This window comes from Hipposideros armiger, unplaced genomic scaffold (genome assembly GCF_001890085.2).
Source record: "Hipposideros armiger isolate ML-2016 unplaced genomic scaffold, ASM189008v1 scaffold_1027, whole genome shotgun sequence".
In the NCBI taxonomy this organism is placed as follows: Eukaryota; Metazoa; Chordata; class Mammalia; order Chiroptera; family Hipposideridae; genus Hipposideros; species Hipposideros armiger.
In genome coordinates this window covers 123,925-147,974 of record NW_017732377.1, presented here as the reverse complement: position 1 = coordinate 147,974, position 24,050 = coordinate 123,925, and the positions used below count along the sequence as shown (strand labels likewise).

The 24,050-nt window shown below is 38.2% G+C and overlaps 1 protein-coding gene across 1 annotated transcript in view; it reads left to right on the top strand.

The window, feature by feature from the left end:
- The window catches only part of DCC (DCC netrin 1 receptor), a gene marked incomplete at its 5' end in the record, with an annotated part of 282,466 nt that extends 258,737 nt beyond the window's left edge, over positions 1 to 23,729 (top strand). The window contains 2 exons of the mRNA XM_019631644.1: positions 14,559 to 14,701; positions 18,385 to 23,729. Coding sequence (XP_019487189.1) covers positions 14,559 to 14,701; positions 18,385 to 18,474 — 233 coding nt within the window. The remainder of the gene's footprint in view (positions 1 to 14,558; positions 14,702 to 18,384) is intronic.
- Between the last annotated feature and the right edge of the window lie 321 nt (positions 23,730 to 24,050).

Here is a 24,050-nt window from a genome sequence, read left to right as displayed (position 1 = left end):
CAGTTACGTAATAGAACCAGGCTGCCTCTGTACACAAATCTGGGCTGATGCCTACCTCAGTTGCCACACTAGAGGCAGGACAGGGTTGCCATGTGACAAGGAGAGTGTCACCAATCCTCTGGATGTATTCCTGGCAGGAGCAAAATGTGACCGGAAGAGCAGTTACTGGGGGAAAATAATACACCCACTAGGACCCAGCGCCTTGCTCATTGGCCGGGTTAGCCTTGAAAATGTCATTTAACTTCTTTGGGCTTCAATTTTCCACAACCGTAAATGGGGAAAGTAAAATATACTCTGGGAAGGTTGTGTTTTGTTTCCTCTAAGGAGTCAAAGCAGGTAAACATGAGTTATGCTAGTTAAAAATGATAACACTGAATTCAGGAGCTTCTGATTTGATATAATCTAGAAACCAGGTTGCCTTATAAATTTGGCCCAATGATGTTTCCAATGTGTTATATTCAGAAGCAGTGGGATCATGTGGAAGGAAGTTTAAAAGTGCATTTTAATGGTTCAGTTGGTGAAACTAGATCTAACTCCCAAATGTTGTATTATACCAAAAGTACATGCAACAGAAAAAGAGCAGCCAATGAAATGGGCCTTTGCACGGAAAACAGAATGGTGAGCAAAGAAGTGAGGGGCAGCTGCTCAGAACTGTCTGAATGTTATTTCCTAAGCCTAGAGCAAGGGCATGGCCTCTTGCAATTGAACAGGTCTTTCTGCAATCATACATTCGTCCGACAGCCTGGAAGCTATCTCCACCACCCTTTTAAATGATCAAACTGCATTAAATAGCATTTCCCCTCCAATTCCTTAATCTCTGTCTCAACCAGTTGTTATGAATATTTGTTCCTCGAGCCCAATAAGGATTTATGTCTAATTGGTGCACAGGTTTGGTGAGGACATGTCTGACCTTCTCTAATTTGACATGCCTAAGAATCACCTGCAGATCTTATTACAAGGCAGGTTCTGATTCGGTAGGTCTGGAGAAGAGTCTGAGAGTCTGCATTTCTCAGATTATTCCAGGTGGTGCTAACGCTGCCCCTCGGTGGATCACACTTTGAGTAGTGAGGTTCTAGAACAGATCATGTGTTTTTCTCCGGGGGTTCATGGAGGAACTTGCGAGTTGGGTAACTTTGATAACTCATCTGAAGTGAAATTCACATTTCTTTGTGTGTCTGTACGTGTGTGTGCGTTCTTTTTCTAGTGAGTGGGTTCATAGCTTTCATTAGAGCCTCACATTGCTCATTAACTATAATAACTTAAGGATCTCTTAACCTTCCATTTTGTCATCACCCTGCATTTAGGCTCAGCTAGGGAACGTAAACACCAATGTCTGGTTTTGTTTTACTTTGTTGTTTTTTTTTGTTTTTCAAACTAATTCCAAAAACCTTTTGCAGAGATAACCTTCCAGAATCCAAGGCCAAGAGCTAAACACTTTTGCCCTGCTCAAATGAAATTCTGCAAAATTAAGTCATTCATCTTCTGTAGAAACACCTGGGGATGATGTGTACATGTTTTAATGCCTGGTTAGGTTAGTATTTGTAAAAGTCTTTAAAGAGGCCCCACTTCTGAAACTCGCTTATTTTTGTTGCCTAAATGCAGACTGATAGATGCAATCCACAACTCTATTATAAATTTTTTTCTGGAAGATGAGCTCCTGTGGGAAACAGGTGTGTTGTCATTTGACTGGGGTCATCATAACCTGTCCTTGGCACTCCGCATTGCAGTGTGAAGTGGGGGGCACCTCACATTCCCCCCAATGATGACTCATCCGTCATTCAATGAAAATTTCAGATTCCACCAGTGTCACGCCAGTAAGAATAGCATATAAAATCTATAAAACAGATATTTTTAAATTTTTCTGGTGGCTGTGAGGATAAGTGAACCTATAAATAATGATAATACAAATCACAGAGAATGGACGGTAATTAAAGAAATGTTGGAGTAATGAAGAATTTGAATTACGTAATATCATAAAAGATTATGATATCATAATATCATAAATCATTGATTGGGTACAAAATAATTCTAAGGAGTTAAGTATGTGTTTGAGGAGGCTCGGTTGTGGTAAAGAAGGGGTGGGAGAAAGGACAGTTCTTAAAAAGAACCCATTTTTCTAATAAATGTTTGAACAATTGAAGCCTTTCTTCCTCTCTCTCTTTCTCTCTCTCTCTCTCACTTTCCATGTGTTACCTCCCCACACTCTTTCTTTCTTTTACATTAAACTCCCCCCCCATCCTTACCCCAGTCGGAGCTCTAGAGGCACCGACCAATGCACAAGTATTGGAATTCCAGATCAGGGAGAGGAACAATGATAGAAAGTACCCCTGAGAAAAGCGTTTAAAGATGGATTTTCCTAGGTCTCTTGATGTTTTTAATGTTTGAGAATTTTCTGCACAGAAGTCTTCTACTTACCACTCTCTTGGAGTTCCTGGGTTAGACAGATGGTACAGAATCCAGTTACTGAAAGCCGACCTGGAGTCCCCTCTGCTAGTCGGAGGCCAAACCCACCAGTCAGAACCATCCCTCTCTCCTCTAACTCCATTGCACTTGTCTCCCAGATGCCGTATAATCAGTACCTTCTCTAGTTCTTTCCCTGGGTCATAGCTCAGATTTTATCTTTCTGTTGTGTATGTAGTATGATTCTAGTTTTGCATTTCACACTTACATGACTTATCGTCCCAAACTAACACTTAATATCATGAAACACATCGATTTTCAATTTAATAAATCAATGAAGTCTAGTATGTGCTGGGCCCCAATAGTCACTCAAGGAAAAATGAACTGACTCTAATTATGACAATGATATTTGCAAACTTTATTACAGATAATCACTATTAGCAAACACTTAGCCATAAGTTCACTATCTCAGTTAATCTTCACAAAAACACTAAAAGAAAAGTGTTATTTCTTCCAATTTACTTATGAGGAGGAACCTTGGCATCAGAGAAGATAAAATAATTTATTCAATGTCACATGATATTGAAAGGACAGGGCAAAGATTTGAACCTAGGTCTTCCTGAAACTAAAGCCTACTTTTCTGCACAACTGTATTATAATACATACACACAAAGGAGCAACGATTTGTAAATAGTAATGTCACAAATATTAAACACTCAACCTATATTTTGGCGTTTTTATTAACATGTACATATCTACATTGCAATTATTTTCCCAGAAGTATTCTGATCTCTTCTACGGAATTTATAACCATGAAAAAATACTCTAGCTATGCATTCACAGGAGGAAAAGAAAAAACAATAGATTTTGTTTATTTCTGTATTCTCTATGTATTATTTACATTTCCATTGGTTTTTATTTTGTCACACTTTTTTGGTTTCCTTTCCAAATATGTATTGATTACATTTTCAGACTTGAATTGGCTCAACACATCCAACTAGGGATAGTTTTCTCATTGGAAGACTAGAATATATAGTTGTCAAAAATCCAAAGATAATATGGGCTTATTTCTAACCCTAGTACAAGATAGCCTACAGCCTATTTTTCAGAACGAGCTTCCAATAATTTTGTAGATATGAAATATTCAGAACCTTCATGCTAGAGAATATGTTGAATATTGAAGAGTTTATGAAACATTGCATAGAAACATATTTTCTCATAAATAATTTCCCATATGAGAAGAAGAAAATCTCAGTTAACTAGTATCTTTGGGGAGTGGACTATTCTCAGGAAATTGCATTTCTGGACAGCTCAGGGTAAAATAGAAATCATTTTATAATACATAAATGTTTATCAGTTGCCAGTTCTATCTTAGCTATAAAATAAAGACTGAGAATGTCATTTTGCAATGCCTTTTCCTTAAATTCTACACTATCTCTATAAAGTAGGCCATGTCCACTTATAGGGGATGAACCCATAGTATAGAAGAATTGAATAATATCACCAAGGTGACAGTTATTAAAGGGCAGGGACGGGATATCAGTTGAATTCTGCATGACTATAGTATTTATTCTCCTTCCCGATGGCTGGAGAATCACAAAAGTGTACCAGGAAGAAAGAGTAAGTAAAGACCCAGAGATGAGAAAGTACATGATGTTTTCAGAGTCTGTAGGTAAAGCAGTCTTGCGAAAAAGGATGATTAGTAGAGCAATTATGAGATAAGCTGGAGAAGGGCAGAGTTCGGTAAATGAAAACAGCAGTGTTTTGGGAGGATCAAATGGTAAACCAAGATTGAGATAGAAAGTGTGTGATGCAGATGGTTGGCAATGAGAATAGGTGGAAGAGACAGCTGCAAGCGTTATCTTCCAAAAGGAGAAACAGGCGACTGAGTGAATGATTGGATATGAAGAATGAGGGAGAAGATGAGGTCCAAGGTGCCTGTTGTTTTAATCCTGTGTCCTCGGGAGCATGGTAATAAACATGGAAAGAGGGGAGAGAGCTGAGAGGTTATTCCTCGAAATAAATGGGAGCATGGGAGACAGAGTGAAGTATGTTTGGCATGAAGGGGCAGTGGGACATCCGAGTGGAACTATCTAGTGGATGTGGTAAAGCATTACGAATTCAAGAGCGAAGTCACAACTGATCAGTAAACTGGGTAATCATTCTCAGGGATTTAAGAGTTTTGGCATATAGTCAATAGAATTAGATGATAACTCCCAGGGAAAGAGTTTGAAGGACAAAAGAGAAATTTGAAAACTGAAATTTTATGAGGGAGTAAAGAACTGGTACTAGAGGTAGTAGAACGAAGGTAGTATAGTTTTTCAGAAGCTAAGAAGAGGGACTATTTCAAGGAAAAGTCAGTTTTAAATATAATAGTTTCTTGATTCAAAGTTGCCATAGATTTTTTTCTTCTAATGTTTTATTATAAAAATATCAAATGCTCAGGAAAATTGTATGGTGAACTCCTATATACCTATGACCTAGATTCCATAATTAACATTTTTCATATTTTCTTTGCCATGTATTTATTCTTCTATCCATCTACCTTAATGTTTGATGCATTTCATAGGAAATTGTGGACATCAGTTCACTTTGCCTCTAGTACTTCAGCGAGTATATAAAGATGCCTTTACCTTTGGAATATACCATTGACTTGGAAGTATAACATGAAGGGGGAAAATAAAATCTATAATAATTGTATCAAATCACTTGTCAGGAGCATTCTGATTTTAGGGATATTGCTATGAACCTTAGAAGTGAGGAAAGATAATGACTAACAAATCCCATAGAGAGGTTTACAGGGCAGACACTCATTAGGCTGAAAAATTATGAGAGTACTTATGACACTTATAGCTGACATTTGTATAGATTGGTGAGGGCAAAAGCTAGGTGGTTGAGAGAGCTGCGGTAAAAAAATAAATAGGCCGTGTGCAAGTATAGACCACCCCTAGACATGTGGCAGCAAAATACAGGAAAGAAGTTGGTCAGTGGTATAAATAAATGGAAATGTGCACTTAAGTTGTTTTCCTCAATGGCACCCGTGTTCTTTGTGGTTGGAAGGGACGGAGGTCTTTAACTCTTATAGTTGAAAACGTGTTTTAAATAAGTGATCATACCTCATTGACTAAGTCTCTTTGAGCTTTGAAAATGTTTTTCTGACTTCAAAATATTGTTCATGTTGTGCTTTGGCCAGTCTGAGAGATATACCTGGAAAAGTTGGGAGATACTGAGTTAGATTGGTAGTGTACTCACCTCAGACCTCAGAATGTAGTCTGGAAATTATATTTCTGGTTATAGTCATTCTCTCTCTCCCTCCCTCCCTCCCTCCCTTCCTCCCTCATGTGTGTGTGTGTGTGTGTGTGTGTGTGTGTGTGTGTGTGTGTGTAGTTTGATTACTTCTTTTAAAGATAAAACCAGATAAAAAATAAATTATTTCACAATATGAAGAAATCTGGTTCTGAGTAATAAAGGCTTTACTATGAAAACAGAATCCTCTCTGGTAATCAGATTGTCTTTATGAAGGGAAATATTCCCAATATTTACCAAACAAATTGCTTTTTTTTAAGTGGAAATTATTGTATTTAAATAGCATATAAAATATTACCAGAAATGTAGTCTATTGCATACTATTGTGGCTGAATTTGAGTTATGATGACATTCTACACAGAGCACATAATTACAAAAGTTGTGCAAGACTAATGTCTGGATTTCTGCACTGTTTCTGCATTTTCCTAATATTTTTGTGAAATAATATGGAAAATTTTTGCAGTGTCATTTGTTTCTTTAAGAGTTGAGAGGGTGATTTCTCTGAAGTTTGATCACTAGGGTATCATCAACAATGATATAATAAAGGAGAGATTTCTTAAGCCTATTTTTCATAGAGAACAGAATTGACAATTTTCCTCCTATGAGCACAAAACATCTGAATTGCAGTAACTATAAATAAAGTATTCAAACCTGTTGCTTCTTGTTGCAAATAGGGTAGAAAGAGTTTCAAAAAAATAAGAATAGATTTGGGAAGACACAAATGTCTTTTATAACAAACTATCTCAAAAACCTGGGATGTCCATGAAATTAACTGAGAAGCCCCTTTACTCTGACATTATATGCAAAGGTACACAGGAAGTCAAAGCAGAGCTCTTAAAGTGAATAATGGTATTAACGTGGAATCATATTTTTACCTTGAATTATGTGAGCCTGCCAAAAAGCAATACAGGTGTTGAGTTTTGAGTTTGTAGTTTTGGTTTTGGTTTGTTTGGGTGTTTTGTTAATATGTGGTCTAGAAACCACAGAGAAGCATCAGGGGGAAAGGAGGGTATAGAACTGTCCTGTTATTTCTCATGATCATTGATGATTTTCCTGAAACTTTTCTTATTCTGAGGCTTCTAAATCAAGAAACAGGAACAGGCAGAATAAGGAGTGCAAAATCTCTGCAGGCTCATCTGCTTGATGTTGCTTTTGTCTGCCTCAGTCTTGTTTGTAGGGACAAATTCCACAACATGTGAATTAGGCATTGACATAGGTCCTAAGGACAAAAAGACACGTCAGACAATGCTTTTGTCCTGGAGAGTTTTTTCTACATCCTTTGCTTAGTCATTATTTTCCAACATAAACTTCAAATGACTATGTAGCAATTCTAGCTCCATTTAAATCCTTCTGCAATGTTCTCCTTTAGCCATTATAAAATGCAAAATAAACACCTCTCTTGTATACAGGATTTTTGTTGATTCAAAGCCATCTGGGACAATATTTAACTCATGTCTCCAACATAGTTGATGACTTCCTCCCCTCCAGTAGTTTGGAAACTTTGCAATTTTCTTTCATTACTGTTGGGTAGCTTCTGATGTGCCCAGTACATTCAGGACTTGGATTCCAATTTGCAAAGGTATGAAGGTACAACAAACCACAAATAGGTAGAATTAAGAAAGAGCATGTCTTTATAATCGGAGCTACTAGATCTTGGTATTACCTCAGGGGAGGAATTAAATTACTTATTGGATTATTATTTAATTGCCCAAGACAGCAAGCTGGATGACTTGTAGCCTAGTGAAAAAAAAAACGAGGTAGAAAAATCTCAGCATCAGATTTGAGAGGTGCCCTAGGAAACAGAAACATCTCCCCTAACCAGGTGCAATGGTGATAGAAGACTCATTTATAGAAAAACATTCTTTTGTGGCCCTTTCTATCATTTATCTTACAAAATGTAAACAAACCCAAGAAGGGAAATATGATAAGCTACTAATGGTTTGTCATAGGTTATTGGATCATTTTCTATCATGGGGGTCAGGGGTATGTAGGGCTCATGGCATCTCATGAGGTAAGTGTGCAAAAAAGGTTATGAGGACAGTGTGTGGGGCTGAAGTATCTCAAAAGGAAGAAGGGGTTCCAAAAGAGGAAAGCTATTTGAAGACCATTTTCTCCCTTTGTATTATTCAAACAAAGGCAAACTCTAAAACCATGTGTTGTATTTATGATTCTTTTCCAGGATATCAGCAGTTTTCACTTTTGTGATGTGTTGACATGTATAGTTGCATTTGTTCACTACTTAGATGGGAACTAGTCTAGCTGGGATCAAGCTAGAAAAGTGACCAAGCTAGAAAAGTGAGCAGAGATATGTTGTTTATTCTGTCTTCTACTTCTCTTCCATCACCCACTACCACCATCCCACAGTCACTGTTGCCTTCTCGCCTTCTCTCCCACTCTCTCCTTCCCTTTCCAGCAATAACAATGTCTTCTCCACTATGCTTTCTGTAAATGCCTGCATTGTAGATTCTATTTGTTTCTATCTAAGAATGAACAAATACTTTAATAATAATAGTAGTCAAATCCCACTTACCAGCTGAGTGACTTTGAGCAAGTCCCTTATCTTCTTTGAACTTGGACTTTCCTATCTCCAAGACATGAGCACTAAGATATGTTTTAAAGGCCTATTTTAAAAAACATACAAGACAATGTAGGCAAAGGAATTTCATGTGCCTGTGGGAGAGGGAGAGAATGCCTAAGTTTTAACCCTTTTCTGTCTGGGTTCCAATTTGTGGAAATAATAGGAAAAAGGTGCTAATAACCAAATGGAAATCAAGGAACCCAGAGACTCATGGCCCTTTGGAAGTATATATATGTCTTATTTCTTCCAGGACCTCAAAAGCTTTTTGCATGTGAGAAGTGAATGCTATATGACACTTCTAAATTCTTATAGACAACCTGAGCACAGAGTCATTATTTCATAATAAAAACATGTTAAAATAATGTTATAGTTCACGTGGAAACTGGACCCAGAGAGGTTGTTTTATTTGTCAGAGATGAAGAGAAGAGGAGAACCCAGTCCTCTTCAAAGCTACCCATTTCAACTTTTCCATAAGGGTGAAGGAATGGAAAGTGAGATGGAAATAGGAAAAAGTAGACAAGGATGTGAAAATGCATATTGAAATCGAAATCATGCTGCAGCCTGGCCTCAGGGTGGACTCAGGTGAGTCCATTCACTCCATGCCTGCTGCAGCATCTAACAGTTCTCACCAAGAGCCATTTTTCCAGGGAGAACCCTCTGCAGGGTGATGCTAGCAGGAGTCTGCACCTGGCAGTCATAGATTATGTACTAATGAGCGAATGAAGTGTTTAATAACTGTACTGTGAAAACAGAGCTAAAAACAGTAAATTCCTGCTGAGGCTGCTCATCTACGCTGATGCACACTGCCGGCCATCTCCAGCATCATTTGTATTTTCCCCATTTAGTGGGTCCTGCTGAGGAGAGTAACATTAAAACCAAAGCAGTGCTCACTTAATTAGTTGTATATCCCTGTAAACCCATTTATTTAGCATACCAGCATAATGTGTTTCACCCAAGGGTCACCTGAAACACTTCAACATGCACCCTGCATAGGGGGAATCTATAGTGATTTCAGAGTGGGCATTTGTAAATTTAAATCTTTCAATTAATCGTGGAGCATTTAAACTCATAGTAATTTAATACTGCTTATTTCCACTTGAACTGTCGTTTGTTTGAAATAAAAACAACCATAGTTGTGGTTAGGGTTTTTCACTATAATTTTAAGAGAAAAATGATAGAACTTTTCTTTTTTATTATAGAAAACACCAGTTTAAAATCCAACTATTGTTAGCATATGAGTTAAGGATTCCATTGCTTGAAATTTCTCTGGATTCATTTTTACCAATGATTAACCAATGTTCCCTGGATCTTTTTTTTCAATATATCCCTCAGGACCTCTTTCAAGACCCATTTTTGGGGGTTTTTTTGTTTTTTTTTAGATTTTTATTGGGGAATTGGGAGTGGGGAACAGTGTTGGGGAATTAGGGAAGGGGAACAGACAAGTTGCTGTCTTTTTGTTCTTCAGTCTAGTTGTGGAGGATGTCGCTTCACTGGTCCATGTTGGTATTATCATTGAGCTCTTCCCGGGTGAGGAAGATCAGTTGCCGGCCATTGGACAACCGCTCATTGTGACACTTGGCAGCTCACACTGGCTGACAGCCACTTATGGTAGCTTATGGTAGCCCACTGCAGCAGGGGCTGCAGCCTACACGGTCACCGGTGACTCACAACAGCCCAGCTCCAGGCAAGCTGTTGTTCACCATCTTAGCTGTAGAGGGTGCAGCATCACTGGCCCATGTGGAATCCGCACCGGAGGCCCTGTTGCTCAGAGCTCACGCTCCCAAGCCAAGTCTTAACCAATGTGCCACTTGGCCGGCCCGCTTCCTGAATCTTAAGGAGAGCAAAGAAATCCAAATGTAAAGTTCAGTATAGATAAATAGCTATATTCCCCTTCCTTGTATACTTTTTATAGCTAATAGCTTAAAGAATAAATTGTTTAACCTTTCTAGATGTAAAGAAATCAAGACCCAAAGAAATTGGGCTATCATAAAACTAAATAAGACTGGGGCCCCTAAGTCCCAGGCTAGGACTCTGCCTCAATATTTGGATATTTACTTGAGCATTCATTCTGTCCTTGGAATCCACTGTGTAGATCACACACATTTTACTAGTGAGGGTGCGGGGGGGAGAAGTAAATAATACAGGAAATCATAAACATTTTGTCCTGAAGATCAGCTTGGTCTTCAGGGTTAGGGACCCCTCATCTCTCATTTGCTTTCCTTGTTCTCTGAACATGACATGGGTTTTCTTGATCATATTCTGAAAGTCAGTCTTCATATTTGGGAGTGATCACACAGGATCTTGACTGCCAAGCTAAGGTTATACTAAATTAATAGCTGGGGGCCATGGAAAAGATTCTAATTTTTGTCTGTCCTTTTCTTTTGCTTTGATATATTGCTCTGATATAATTAGTAGATGTTTTATTGAAATTATTCATGTTTAGGCCAATTATCAACATGTCATTCTCCAAAGCAAAGCAGTCAACATGAAGTCTTTTCTGTATGCTGCTCTCTAGATCTACAAAAATAGGATAAGCTGTCAAAAATTCGATCCCTTCTTGACATTGAATAACAGGAGTTTACTACCTTAAAGAAAATGTTGTTTTTCTAATGGCTACTGTTTCCATTTGTTCTTTGGAAGAGTAGGATCATGGCTCTATTCCAGTGTGTCAAAACACGACTGGACTCGGCAAAGGCTACCATGACTTAAATCAGCCCATCATGGAGAAGAAGTATATGAAGAAGGGGGGGGGGCAGGACGCCAAGAACAAAATGGGTTTTAAACTCCCTTCTGCAGGCCGTGTAGAAAAGGCCAGATAGTGATGGAGGAAGTATAGCAAAGCCCCATGTGCCACTGAAATCCAGGAAGGTTCAATAAGGAGGAATGGGCTCAGGTTAAATGGTCTCCCAACAGTAGCAATTCATCAGCAGTGGGGAGGCAGCACAATTGTTGCCAGTGCTCTCTTCAGATTGGACCAAGCTCCCAGCCATCACTAATCCAAATTCCGGGTGATTACACTGCTTTTTCACTTGAAGATAGTCCATGCCATGAGACTGGTTATTTTGTATAAAGATGTTTGTTTGGTTTCAATGGTGTAAAAAATGTGTTCAGAATTTAGCCTTTGGTAAGGTCTTGGGCATGAGGTAAAGGATTAAAGGTGTGTCTCATAGATCAATAGGGATGTAGACTTGAAAATCAGGACAGGAGGCAGTAACACATGTTGAACTATGAGTACCTCAGTGAAGGCAAAAGCACAGCTTGGTGAGCTTGTATGGGCCCAGGCTTTACCAGTGTCCAAGCTTTAAACGTCTGAGGTTCAGAGTAGAAAATGCTGAATCTACCCAAATACTAACACAGTATACGTGTGGGGTTAGTGCACACCAAAGGGCTGACCCAGGGTGTCAGCTTTCCAACACAGGAGGTTTGCATGAGAATCTTGGTTTTCAACATCAATTCCCCTTTACTAAAGGGAAATTTTGGACCAAAGTTGTCTTATTGGCTGTCGATAAATCTCTCCTGGGAAATTTCCCTCGTAGTCTTTTCTATAACTCTTCAGGGAAAGGAAAGAAAAATATTTAAGGCCATACAGCACACTAGAAAAACCTTGCTAATAATGAACTCTAAGAGATGATTCAAATTCTTCTCCTGTCCTGGAATTATATTAAAATTAATTCTACCTTGATCTCTTGATCTCCAGGGACCTGTGTTCCCGTCAACAAAATAAAGGGAAAGTCGCCAGATGAACTCCAAGAGCCCTAGAGATTCCAACATTCTAACTTTCTTTGAATCTGTGAATATTACTTGAGAAAAAGCAGTCACTTGAGGTTTAAACACTTTGTGTAGTATTTCAGCCAAGACAATGTCTTCAATTCCTTTTGTAAATGCACAGTGGCTTGCATATTGTTCAACACTCAGTAGGTTCTAAATGTATAACTGTTGCCTGGACACTAGAGACAATCAATTATTATAATGATCTTTGTTCCGATGGGTTTGAGTTTCGGTGCTCATTAAGCAAACCTGCATCTTATTGTAATAATATGAGTGTTTCAGACACTGTATAATACACTCTGAATCTACCCTAGTGTTTAGGATCCTGGGCAGAAAATATATTATCAGAATATATTTTTATAGCTAGAACTGTAATTTCTCTACATGCACAACTGCAAAAAAAAAGTAGTCAAATAAATATTAGGGAATTATATAGAACAGTCTGATGAATTCTAAAAGAATCTTTATTCTTATATGTTTCCTAACATAAAACAAGCACAGGCCGGTTAGAATTTTGTACATAATAAATTATGCCCATGCCATTTACATTTTCTTCTCTCTCTTTCTTTGTAGAGATCTATGTTAAAGTGACTTGATTTGCAGCATACGGTAGACAAACATTGCATGCTGTTGGTTAAGGGTTAAATTAAATTGTTTTCAGAAATAGTTTAGTTTATTAAACAAATTAAAAATAAATAAAATAAGTAGATTTCATCATCAAGGAAACCTAAGTCAAAGTCATAGCAAAAAATATATATAAAAGTAAAAAATATACAAAATGTGTTGTTTATATGCAACGGCTTTATCAAACATGGGGAAGGAAGAGATGGCTCATGGCATGTGCTAGGAGGAGCAGCTTTCTGTGGCAATTAAGCTAACCTCAGGTTTAAGGAGAACATTGTGAACATTCTAGAAGGGAAGATAAACATAATGCAGAAAATGCACCTCAAAGTAGGAACTCAGTAGGTACATTCTCAGGCTTCCGCAGTGCTCTATGAAAATTCCTCTTTAAGTTTTGTGCTTTCACTTAACTAATCATCTACAATATTAATGTAAATTACACATGTGAGAGCATCTGGAGGACCATTGTATAGCATGGTTCTGCCAAGGTTTTTTAGTGCCTGACTTTGTATTTGGGTTTACAACTAAGTTGGCTCCAGGAACACTGTGTTTATCGTCAGAAGCCAAAAATAAAAGGGTAGAGGTAGCTTAATATACAAATGTTTTGTTCATATCCAATGAAGACCAGCTGGCATTATAGTCTTTGGAAAAATAAAGGTTTGCCTATTGTTTAACCAGAGAAAATTGGTGGTGAAAACTGAGCACATATGCCAAATCCAAAATGACTTGTAACATAGCAGTCAATACCAAATTTCCATGGCTATTGTGTTGTAGCCCGACAACCTATTCATCTCATTAAATTACTAATGTTAACTCAAATTGTACTGTCTGTATGGGACTTTGAGGGTGTACAGAACAACTTGTAGTAATAAATCATTCCAACTGTGGACTTTTGATCCTTGTAGGTTAAGAAAAGAGTGAAAGGATAGAAGTATGAATTACATGCTAGGCCATGGTATGAGAAAAGGTGCCTTTGTTAGGATTTATGATTTATTTTGCCTAGCGTATTAGTAAATTGCTGGCCTACTAGGTTGTTTGTATTATTTCTTTCCCATAAGCAAATGCCCCTTAGTTCTCTGACTGTAGAATAATTTTTGAGTTTTATTAACTAGAATGATGTTTTCCAAAGTATGGTAAAAACAACTTTTTTCCCCCAAAATCTACAGTATGCCATTGGGATTATTAGAACTTCAATATCATCACTGATAATAGAAGAAAACTGAGGCAAACTTCTGTCTATGGTTTAATTTAATACCTTCTATGCTGAGGTCTTGGTTACAATGCTAACAATGACTAAAGTCCTCAGGTACATTCGATAAGCCTTTATAAAATTTTTATTGTAGGCTAAAGGGACAAAGTTATATTACTGCTACAAGCTAAGCAGGATTTATAAGGCAAATTTCAGACTCACAAAGAAAAGGTAGCCATTGTTTATAGCAGACAGAAATGTCATCTAGTAGAAACCCAGCGGTTCCTCACATGATTTGCATGCATATTAGAATGTATTCTATTGAGAGAAATTATACTGATCAGGACAGAATAATGTCTTTTTTGTGGGTTTTTTTTTTCCATAAGAGAATTCGTAATGACTTTCTGTCAGGTCGGCCATGAGCTCCTAGATAACCTTTCGCAGCATGATTTGAAACCCACTTGAAATTACATATGACTGGTGGAGCTTCATCTGGAGAGGCCTAATCAGAATTTGTCTTCCATTTAGTAGAAATAAAATGAGCCTATTCATTGTGTCAGAATTCATCTCCAAACTACAGAATGAACAATAACCTAAAATCAATGCCAACCCACTGGATTTGGCTCACACGCTTCAGTGATTGATCCCCAGACTGTTTCATACGTTACTTTCATTATTCTGTGTTTTCTATTTCAGGGCCAACTCTTCCTAAGACCCATGTTAAAACAGCCTCTCTTGGGTTGGCTGGAAAGGCAAGATCTCCTTTGCTTCCTGTGTCTGTGCCAACAGCCCCTGAAGTGTCTGAGGAGAGTCACAAAGCAGCGGAGGATCCAGCCAATGTAAGGCCCTCTTTGAAATTCACACTATGCCAATGAAGCGATGACTAGTGCTGTGCAGTTCAGTCTACACCAACCAGCACTCTCCATTAACCGCAAGCCATCATTGCTCTTAGTGTTGTTTGTTTTGCTCTGTTTTCCTACACTTGAATAGAGAGAGAAAAAACTTCAGAGAAAAAATTATATGAGGGATTTAGTTAAACTTAAAAATTATTGGTACATCAAGGCAATCTTAGAAATACATAAGCAGATAGCTATAGAATGTGTTACTTACAGATACATGTTGTGTGTGTGTGTGTGTGTGTGTGTGTATTAAGTTGCAGAACCTATTGATGACATTAGGTGAGGACTTACTATGTGTAGGTGTGTGTGTTTCCTTTCTGTGGGATGAAATACCTTGGCATACCTAGAAATATAACTATATAACTATTCTTTAAAGTAAAAAGCATCAACAAAAAGCTATACTCTGAGGAGTTTCCTGAAGTTACATGTCACTTTTAAAATCATAAATAGCACAGACATGGAATTGAGAAGAAAATACAAAATGAAAAATGAGGGAATTTAAGAAAAAAAGACGAAGAACTGACATATTTAGAAAATAAAAGGGGAAAGTTTATTTAATGAGAGAAAAAGTTTACTAAGGGAAGATGCTAAAAATTGATAAAATTAGAAAACTCAGGAAGAAAATGAAGACAAAATAAATCAAAATTTTGAGAGAACAAATATTTCTTCCAAAAATGTACTGTGGAAGAAATTTTAAAGATGTTGCCTAAAGGCAGCAATTTAGAAAACTTTAGCATGTTTCTCAATATAATTCAAGAGAAAACATTTAGAAGAAAACTAGGGAACTAACATATCAGAAACCTTGAAAAATAAGAAGGCTGGAAGGGGAAAAACAGATTAGAATTGCCTCATTTTAATAAACAATAATTTTTCTCAATTTTATTGTTTTTAGTACCACAAGCAATGAAATATTTTAACTACTTGGAAACCAAGGAATCTGAGTACATGTATGTCTGTGAATGTTTGACAGAGTATGTTATATAATCAACATACTTTTGTATACTTAAAAAGATTAAAATTTATAAGAATCTAGTACACTACTCTGTCAGGATATAGCTGTTTACTGCAATATTTGTTTAGTCTCCAGGTTGTTGGCCGTGTCTCAAATCTGATCAAACTCCTAAATTTATATATCTCATCTTATAAGGAATCATGTCAGGTGGCCCATTTTTACATTTAAGGTTGATTCTAAGATATGACACCTGAAAATTATAATATGAAGAGCAGTAAGATTATACATTAAAGGAAATACAAAAATGGGGAAAATAATCTATATCAGCACTATTCTATAGAAATAGAATGTGAACTATGTGTGTAATTTTAAATTTTCTAGGAATCACACTAAATGATGTAAAAATGAATAGGTGAGATTAATTTTAATGATATCTTTTATTTAACCCAATATTTCCAATCATTTTAACATGCAATAAACAGAAAAATTGTCAATAAGATATTTTACATTTTTTGTACTAAAGTGTTCAGAATATGGTGTGTATATTATATATGTACTGGGGGTGTCAAAAAATATGTACACATTTTAAGAGATGTTAACACTTGGGTCAGCGTTGCTCAAGCAGTGGTTCAGCGTCATCAGAAGTGTCTGGACACTGATGGGAACCACTTTGAGCACCTCTTGTAACTGCAGAAGTCAAACGTGACTTGTATTCATCTTTTGTAATCAGTATATATTAATACAATTTTTTCCTTTCTTAAAATGTGTATACATTTTTCGGGCACCATGTGTGTGTGTGTGTGTGTGTGTGTGTGTGTGTGTGTGTGTGTGTGTGTGTATGACATCTCAATTCAGACTATCCACATTTCAAAAAGCCAATAGCTACATGTGGCTAACAGTTGCTATATTGGGCAATGAGATGTAGATAATTCAAGAAAAACAACCCAGACAACTAAGGCAGCACTTGGGTAAGAAGTTACAAACTAATTGCCTCACATCAACCTCCCTTGTCTTATATAGATCAGTCTTTTGAGCCAAATTGTCTACCTACTTTTCAATTGCCATTAAGGTCTGAAGATTACATAGTACATGTCCACCTATTTGATACCATGCATTTGAGTTGTTTCGTTAGTGACTGGAATGGCTTTGTGTGTATCCCCCCATAAAATCTGCCCCAGTGGTCTCATGAGATCAAGGTATTTATGTGGCAGGATTTGGTATACATTCCAACCATGGTACTGAGCAATGCTTCCTGGCCTATGCAGAGCTAGAAATCAGGACTCAGGCCTCAACTTGGTTCAATAACTTAATCAAATGAATGAGCTAACCTAGAATAATCAAGTATGGCAGGTCTGTGTTAGTTAAAACAAAGGCTATGTTGAGAAAGGAAAAAAAGAAATTAACATTTATTGAGCAGTTACCGCTCACCAGCACTGACTTGTCGAATCTTCCCAGGCGCCCAATGAGGCGTACTTACTATTCCCATGACAAATAGGGAGACAGACTCAAAAAAGCCAAGTCTATAAAAGAGCTAGGATTCAAGTCAACACCATAGCCTTGTTTCTCCCACTAGTTGACCATCAACATTACCTGGGAAGCAGAGAGAGAGAGCGAGATTGAGATTCTAAGCCTTCATTGACCTAGTGAATTAGAATTCTCTGAGGCTAGGGACGAGGGCCTCTGCGATAGCTAATAACCCAATGTTACTTATGACATGGATCTAGTGGCTCATAGTGAGTGCTATGGAGGTTATATTCAATAAGATTACTGCAGAGGCCGCTGAGTGGCTCAGTTGCTCAAGAGTGCAAGCTCTGAGCAACAGCGGTTCAAGTCCTGACCCAAGCTGAGCTGCCGCTGAGCTGCCAACAGGTGGCAGGAGGGCTCAGCTAAAAATAAATAAATAAATAAATAAATAAATAAATAAATAAATAAATAAATAAATAAATAAATAAATAAAACATTACTGCAGCTCAGCCTCTCCATTTCATCCACCAATCAAATTTTGCCATAAGGTTACCTTTACAGCTATGCATAGAGCCAACCCTAGTTTGGGGTGAGACTTTGGTTGCTACACATAAGCTTAAGTCTTAATCCTCAGACTTTTCATCGGTCTAGGCAAAACCCATCAAGTTCCCTCATAAAAGTGTGCCTAGATTGTGTTACAGAGAAAAGACACCTGGTGCTGTAAAATTTGTTCTCATGCTCATGAGTGACCTGTGGAAAGGAAAAGGAGCTAACACATTGAATAGGTACCATGTGCTGGACACTGATAGGGACTAAACATGCCACAGGATGCTCAGAATAGCCAATGAAATAAAGCATCATTTTATAGCTAAGAACTGTATATCAGAGAGGTGCACTAACTTGTCAAAGATCACACAGCTAGTGATTGGGGGAACTTGATTTGAAACAAGATTTTTTTTTTTTTTTTACTAAAGCTTTTTCCTCATTGCAGGGATGAAGTTGGTGAAACAGTATGCAATCATTCATCGCCACCTCTTTGATTACCAGCATCTTCATTCAGTGATTATTTTCTGAGCCCAGCCCCTGGCTATAGGCCACTGTGTCCTGCTTGAGAATGCAGAGTCAACCAGCTAGATGGGGCCATCTTTCTAAAAGGAACATGTCAGCATTCACCTGTACTAATGCTTTGCTCTCGTTCTCTCTGTAGGTGTATGAACAGGACGATTTGAGTGAACAAATGGCAAGTTTGGAAGGGCTAATGAAGCAACTTAATGCCATCACAGGCTCGGCCTTTTAACATGTATTGCTGAATCAATGAGGTGAATTTTCCAGGAACTTTGCAGCATACCAATTACCCATAAACAGCACACCTGTGTCCAAGTACTCTCACCAGTGTCCAGGCCAACCCTCAGGACCGCTCAGTCCCGGAAGGTCCTGAAGCAGTTCAGAAGGAATCGGCATCCCTTCTTTCATAGGCATCAGGAATTTAAGAATGATGACTATGAGGTCCCAAAACAAAAACAAAGATACACCTCCACTGCAATGTCAAGGCTGAAGCTGCTAGCGTAGCCCTGGGTCTTGACCACTGCAGTGATCACTCTGTCATAATGAATGCATATGTTTTCCTTCATTGATGCCTGTCATTTTCTTATGTGTAGGTCTAGTCTTATAAAATGCAAGTGCATTATTTAAGCCTGTACCACGCTATGGCAACTCAGTGCGAGCTCACTGTTTTCTTTTCAACTTTTAAGTACAAAGCACCCATGGGAATTCTTTCACGACATAGCACCAAAGGAGTGGATGTTTTCCTGACAGCACAAAAAGTAAATAAGTAAACAAACAAAAGGCAGCAAACACTTATGTTTTGTAACTCAGTCATTCAACTTAGCAAGCGATGGATATTAGCAAGTGGCTGTAAAATTCACCCAGTTTAGCAAGTTAAGTGTTTGTAAATCCACTCTCTTCACATGTATGTCTGGAGAACAGAAACATAAAACCCTGCAACTCGTGGCACCCTGCCAGTAGCCATCCATTTCCCAAAAGAGGATACAATATACACTCTCTTCAGACACATGGTAATTATGTGCTTAAGCTTGTAATTTTCAATTTGGGTGGCTTTTGTGCCATACCACACTGTGATGACATTTCAAAGCTTGACCAAGGCCATCTTCCTCAAGAGTCTGGCTTGAAGAGCTCCCCGCTCCACCCCATACCTCCCCGAGTTCTCCTTGGCAGCTGGCCTCGGGTGAGGTGGCCACCTCCACAATCGCATGGCTTCCTGATGTCCCTGTAACCCTCTGCAGAAATGGCAGACTTCCTGAGAACAGGCCCCAAGGAAGGCAAGGAAAGTGGAAGGCAGTTTCAAACAGTACCTTCTCTTGAGTAATATCACTTCCACCAGCAGGGCCCTCACTGACTTAGAGTGAGCAGTATTGGTAAGTGGCAACCACCAGGCCCTGTTGTTAAAAGGACCTACTGCTCCCCCCACCCCCCCATAACTCTCCCTACACCTGCCCAGAGACACAGAGGAACTGAGGGAAGAAGCCACTTGACACTACTGATGCATCATAACTCCAATGGCTGCTTTTCAAAGCTGTACCTTCATTGTGAGCTAGAATTTTAAACTTTTATTGCCATGTTTATCTACAGCTTGGAATTAGGTGAAATTAAGAACATTTTGAGTGCACCCTTTTAGTTTTTCAATTTTCAGCTGCATTTGAAGTTAATCCTATTTATGCAGCTGAATCGCCAAAAGAGAGCTAGTTTGCTTATTTATCAGTTAGGTGACTTGAAAACCCAGGAAGAGAGTTTCAGCTGAATTATTCCTTTCAGCTCTGCCTTTGATTTCAAGCTTGAGTAGGTCATAATTTTAAAAGAGCATGGAAGGGATAGGATCTTTACAACCTAATAGCTCCTTTTATTAGGTGAGTAATTATATATGAATCCCTGAATGAAATATTTTGAGCAAAATGGCACTGTAACAGAAGTAATAATTCAGATTATTTTTTTACAGTTTTATGTCGGGAAGGAAATCTGGTGTCAAAGAGAGAGCTTGTTCAAGTTGTTCATTAGAAAGTCTGGTCCATTTGTGAAATTGTTCCTTCAAACAAGAGTGCTTGTTCAATTTACCAAGATTTTTCTTGAAGTTCTCCTGAAGAGCTATGTGATGTTATTCTATGGGGCAGATTACCCTTGTTCAACATCTGGGTGCTTGGGTAGATAACCCTCTACTGACCTGGAATGAGGCATTTCTTAACATAATACTGAGTTTTGAAGAAAGAATTCTTTACTTCAGAAAAGAAAATGTTCATTAGGCTAGTCTTACCTTCCCAAGGCCCTAGAATGGTTTCCCTTTTCTAATACTCACAAACAAGAAACATTCTGAGTGTATTTGACATCCAAGGAAGGTCATCCTGAGTGCTCATCTTGGAATAGGCTGCAAATCTCAGACCTCAGAAGTTGAGTCATATCTTCAGTCTGTAGATTCTGTAGAGCCTGGACAATCAAGAGAACTAGCATTTTCACAAAATCCTAGAGTCTTCTAGTCAAAGTCAATAACCTTAGAAAACATTTTTAGAAATATTTGAAAATATACATTGTTTTTTCAGTGGGAGGTTTATTTCTGCTGTATGCTCTTGAAACTTAGACAGATACAATGGTCTATTTTAGTAATTGGCAGTGCTAACAAGTCTTAGCTCCATGCAGTGAATGTATAGAAGAATCCATTTAAATTCTCTCAAGAGACACTTGAGTGGTTTACCCAATGGTTTTAATATGCAGTGACTTTACCACAACTTCTGTACCACTCTGTTCCCTATTCTCTCAAATAGTTTGCATATGTGTACAACTGCCTTACCAACTTTGCAGGTAACTTTTTAATTTCCCAGTCTCCTGATCTCTTGACAAGAAGAAATCTATGAATACAGCAAGATAGCCTCAATTTTGCTCCTCCTCTGAGTCTAGCTCATGACACACTGGGCTCTGGAAGCTCATAAATCTCTCTGACTTCCATAGGGTGATGCTTGACAGCCAACCAGCAGTGCTGCCACCAGGCCTCATTTCTCCCTGCAAAAGAAGAAAATGAAACTTGGCAGGGCATGCTCAGCCCCCACCCCCTGCACTGTGCTGAACTGTCAGGCAAGAGCTGCCCCTTGAAAAAAATTGGTATTTTTCTTTTGTATTTCATACTGATAAGAAAGCTACTTTCTTCCCTCTAGAAATTTCTGCATTTGTTAAACTCACAAGAATGCGGATAGCTCAGAGTACATAAAGTGTATTTGGATGATACTCTAGCCAAAAGTTAAATATTTCCTAGCGATTCACATTCAATAAACCAGTCATAGCTGCCATTCTGTAGAACACAGAAGCTTCTAGAATATATAAAAAAATGAAACTCTACATTTGGGTATTATAAAAGGCACACTCAATTGAACGATCTGAAAAAAAAAATGAAAGCAAGAAACCTATCAGGCCAAGGATATAAGAGGTAAATTTATTCAGGCTTCCTGTCAGGGGTTGAACATGACATTATTCTCTTTAAAATAAGGGTTGTTGAAAATGACATCTATGTCCACCTCTCTGCCTTGGTAGGAACTGCAAAAGGTGAGCTAACCAGCATTAGTGTGTCATTTCAGATAATATTTGGAAACTGTAAAGTTTGGCACTCACTGGCTTTTCCAATGAAGAATCCATAAGTGCAGGTCTTTCTGGAAGCCTTTATAGACTGTGCCTGAAGATGGTTCCTCATTTTTATCCAGCCTTTGGCTTCTCCTGTCTGTTAGCTTTGTTTTGAAAAGATATCTTCAGATCTCCAAATTTAATATAGTGTCTCACACATGGCAGCTGGGCTGTAATTCCTACAAAAAATAAAAAAGTGTACTTCTAAAGAGATCACCTTAAACCACTTTCAATAAAATTGTATCCCAGACTCAGACTTCTTGTGGTTTTAGAACGTCCATTTCTAGTCCATGAGCGAGAGACAAATAGAAAAATTTCCCGGTTTTAGGAGTTTTTGTAGAAAACAAAATCCTCTGAACTTTAAAATAGATGTGGGACAAGGTTGCTTTTCTTCCAACTAGTTTACTTCATGCAACTGTAGACCATCTGGGATTCGGACCAGAGGTTAGTATCCTAGCCTGTTCATAACCACACACAACACTCTAGCCCTGCGGAAGCAGTCATACACTCAAATTTACAATCCCTCTCTTTTTTAAATCACTGCAATATTTTACTCATACTTTATATTTGTCTAGTAACATTCACAAATTAATAGCCTGCACAGAAAAGCTTTTAAAGCAATTCCAATGTTTTAATTAAATTGGATACTTTGTAAAATCACAGATAGGTGTTTTGTATGATATTGCATTCCATTGAAAACTATGCACTCCTAGGCCTCAATGTAACTTGCTATCAAAATACCTGCTTCCAAAAGGTACTGATTCTGAAAAGAAATGCCTGCCTATTTCCTGGTCAGTGAGGTTATATGGGAGACCAAATACCACGCCCATATCAACAAATGAATGTTACTTCCGGGCTCTCCATTTCCGCTCTTGGATAACTTTCACTTCGCGGACTTTGAGTTGCACTCCCCGAAGGATTTCTTCTGCTCTCAGTAGAGAGCCTTTGTGCATTGTCATCCTGTGATTTTTGATTGGTTGGAGAGCAACAGCAAAACCCTATGAGATGTCCAAAACACAGACACATGGGCCAAGGGATCTCACTGTGTGCTGAAAGTGTATTTTCAGATGCAAGAAAGGAATGTTGGGGGGGGAGGAAAAGTGCTGTTTTTTATTATTGTAGGGAAAACCTGACAATTCTGAACTTTGCGAGTTGTCAGCTTGTTTGGGGGCTGGGTGGGTAGGGATGGGGTGTACTTTTTATAAGTAATATTTAATTTATTATTTAGAGTGGCTTCTTTTTGGATAATTTATGATAAAAAGGGAGATCTGGTTGGGAATCTAGATACGGCTGTTAAAGCTGCAGTGTTCCATAGCTCAGAGGGACCAGTTTGGAAAGGAATTGTCCACTGCTGAGCATGAGGAGAGCAGCCAGGCAAAGCCTCCACTGAAGCTCCAACATCACCGCCTTCTCCCTTTCCAGGGTCATTCAAACGAGACCACACCAAACCTGAAATATTCTGATAGCATTTCATGGATCAATGCTACTCATTCTCTCAAAGGGCTTTGCAATTCAAGCAAATTGTTAGTGTGCTAGTGGTAGGTTTATTCGTTAGAAATGGGTATACTACAGCTTTAACTAGCCTTAGTGGAGAAAGAAAATTTTTGTTGCTACAAAACACCTTTTTTCAATAAAAGGTATTTTGAGCCTACAAAGAATTTCTTAAAATTGTCAGACTCTAGCATTGTTAACCAAATTAGACTAGTGATTGCAATATTTAAGTGTAAATCTTGTTCTATGAGAAAGGAAACTTGCTTATAGTTTAAAGCAATGACTGTTTCTACACGATCTTGTATACTACTACACGAGGAAAAAGGGGTTTTGTAATCACTGTAGAACAGTCTCATATTCATTTTTTATAGAAATGTTATTCCAATGGTGCATTTTTTGTTTAATGAATAAAGTTTTGATACAAACTTTGTTCTTCGTGTTATTTATATTAAATGGCTGACACAAAATCACCCGACCCTTACCCCTGCCTATCTATTCTTATCCTCCGGATGCATGTTGCCTTTTTTTTTATAGCTGTGGCAGAAGCTGTCTGTGCGCAGCCGTATCCCCTTGGATCCTTACACTATTGTTATGCACATGCTCAGCACACTTTCAACCCCAACAGCCAATACCCACGTCTTTTTGTTGGAGGGTTGCCTCAGGCTATCAGAACTTGATTTGCCACATGCACAGGAAAGCTGGAAA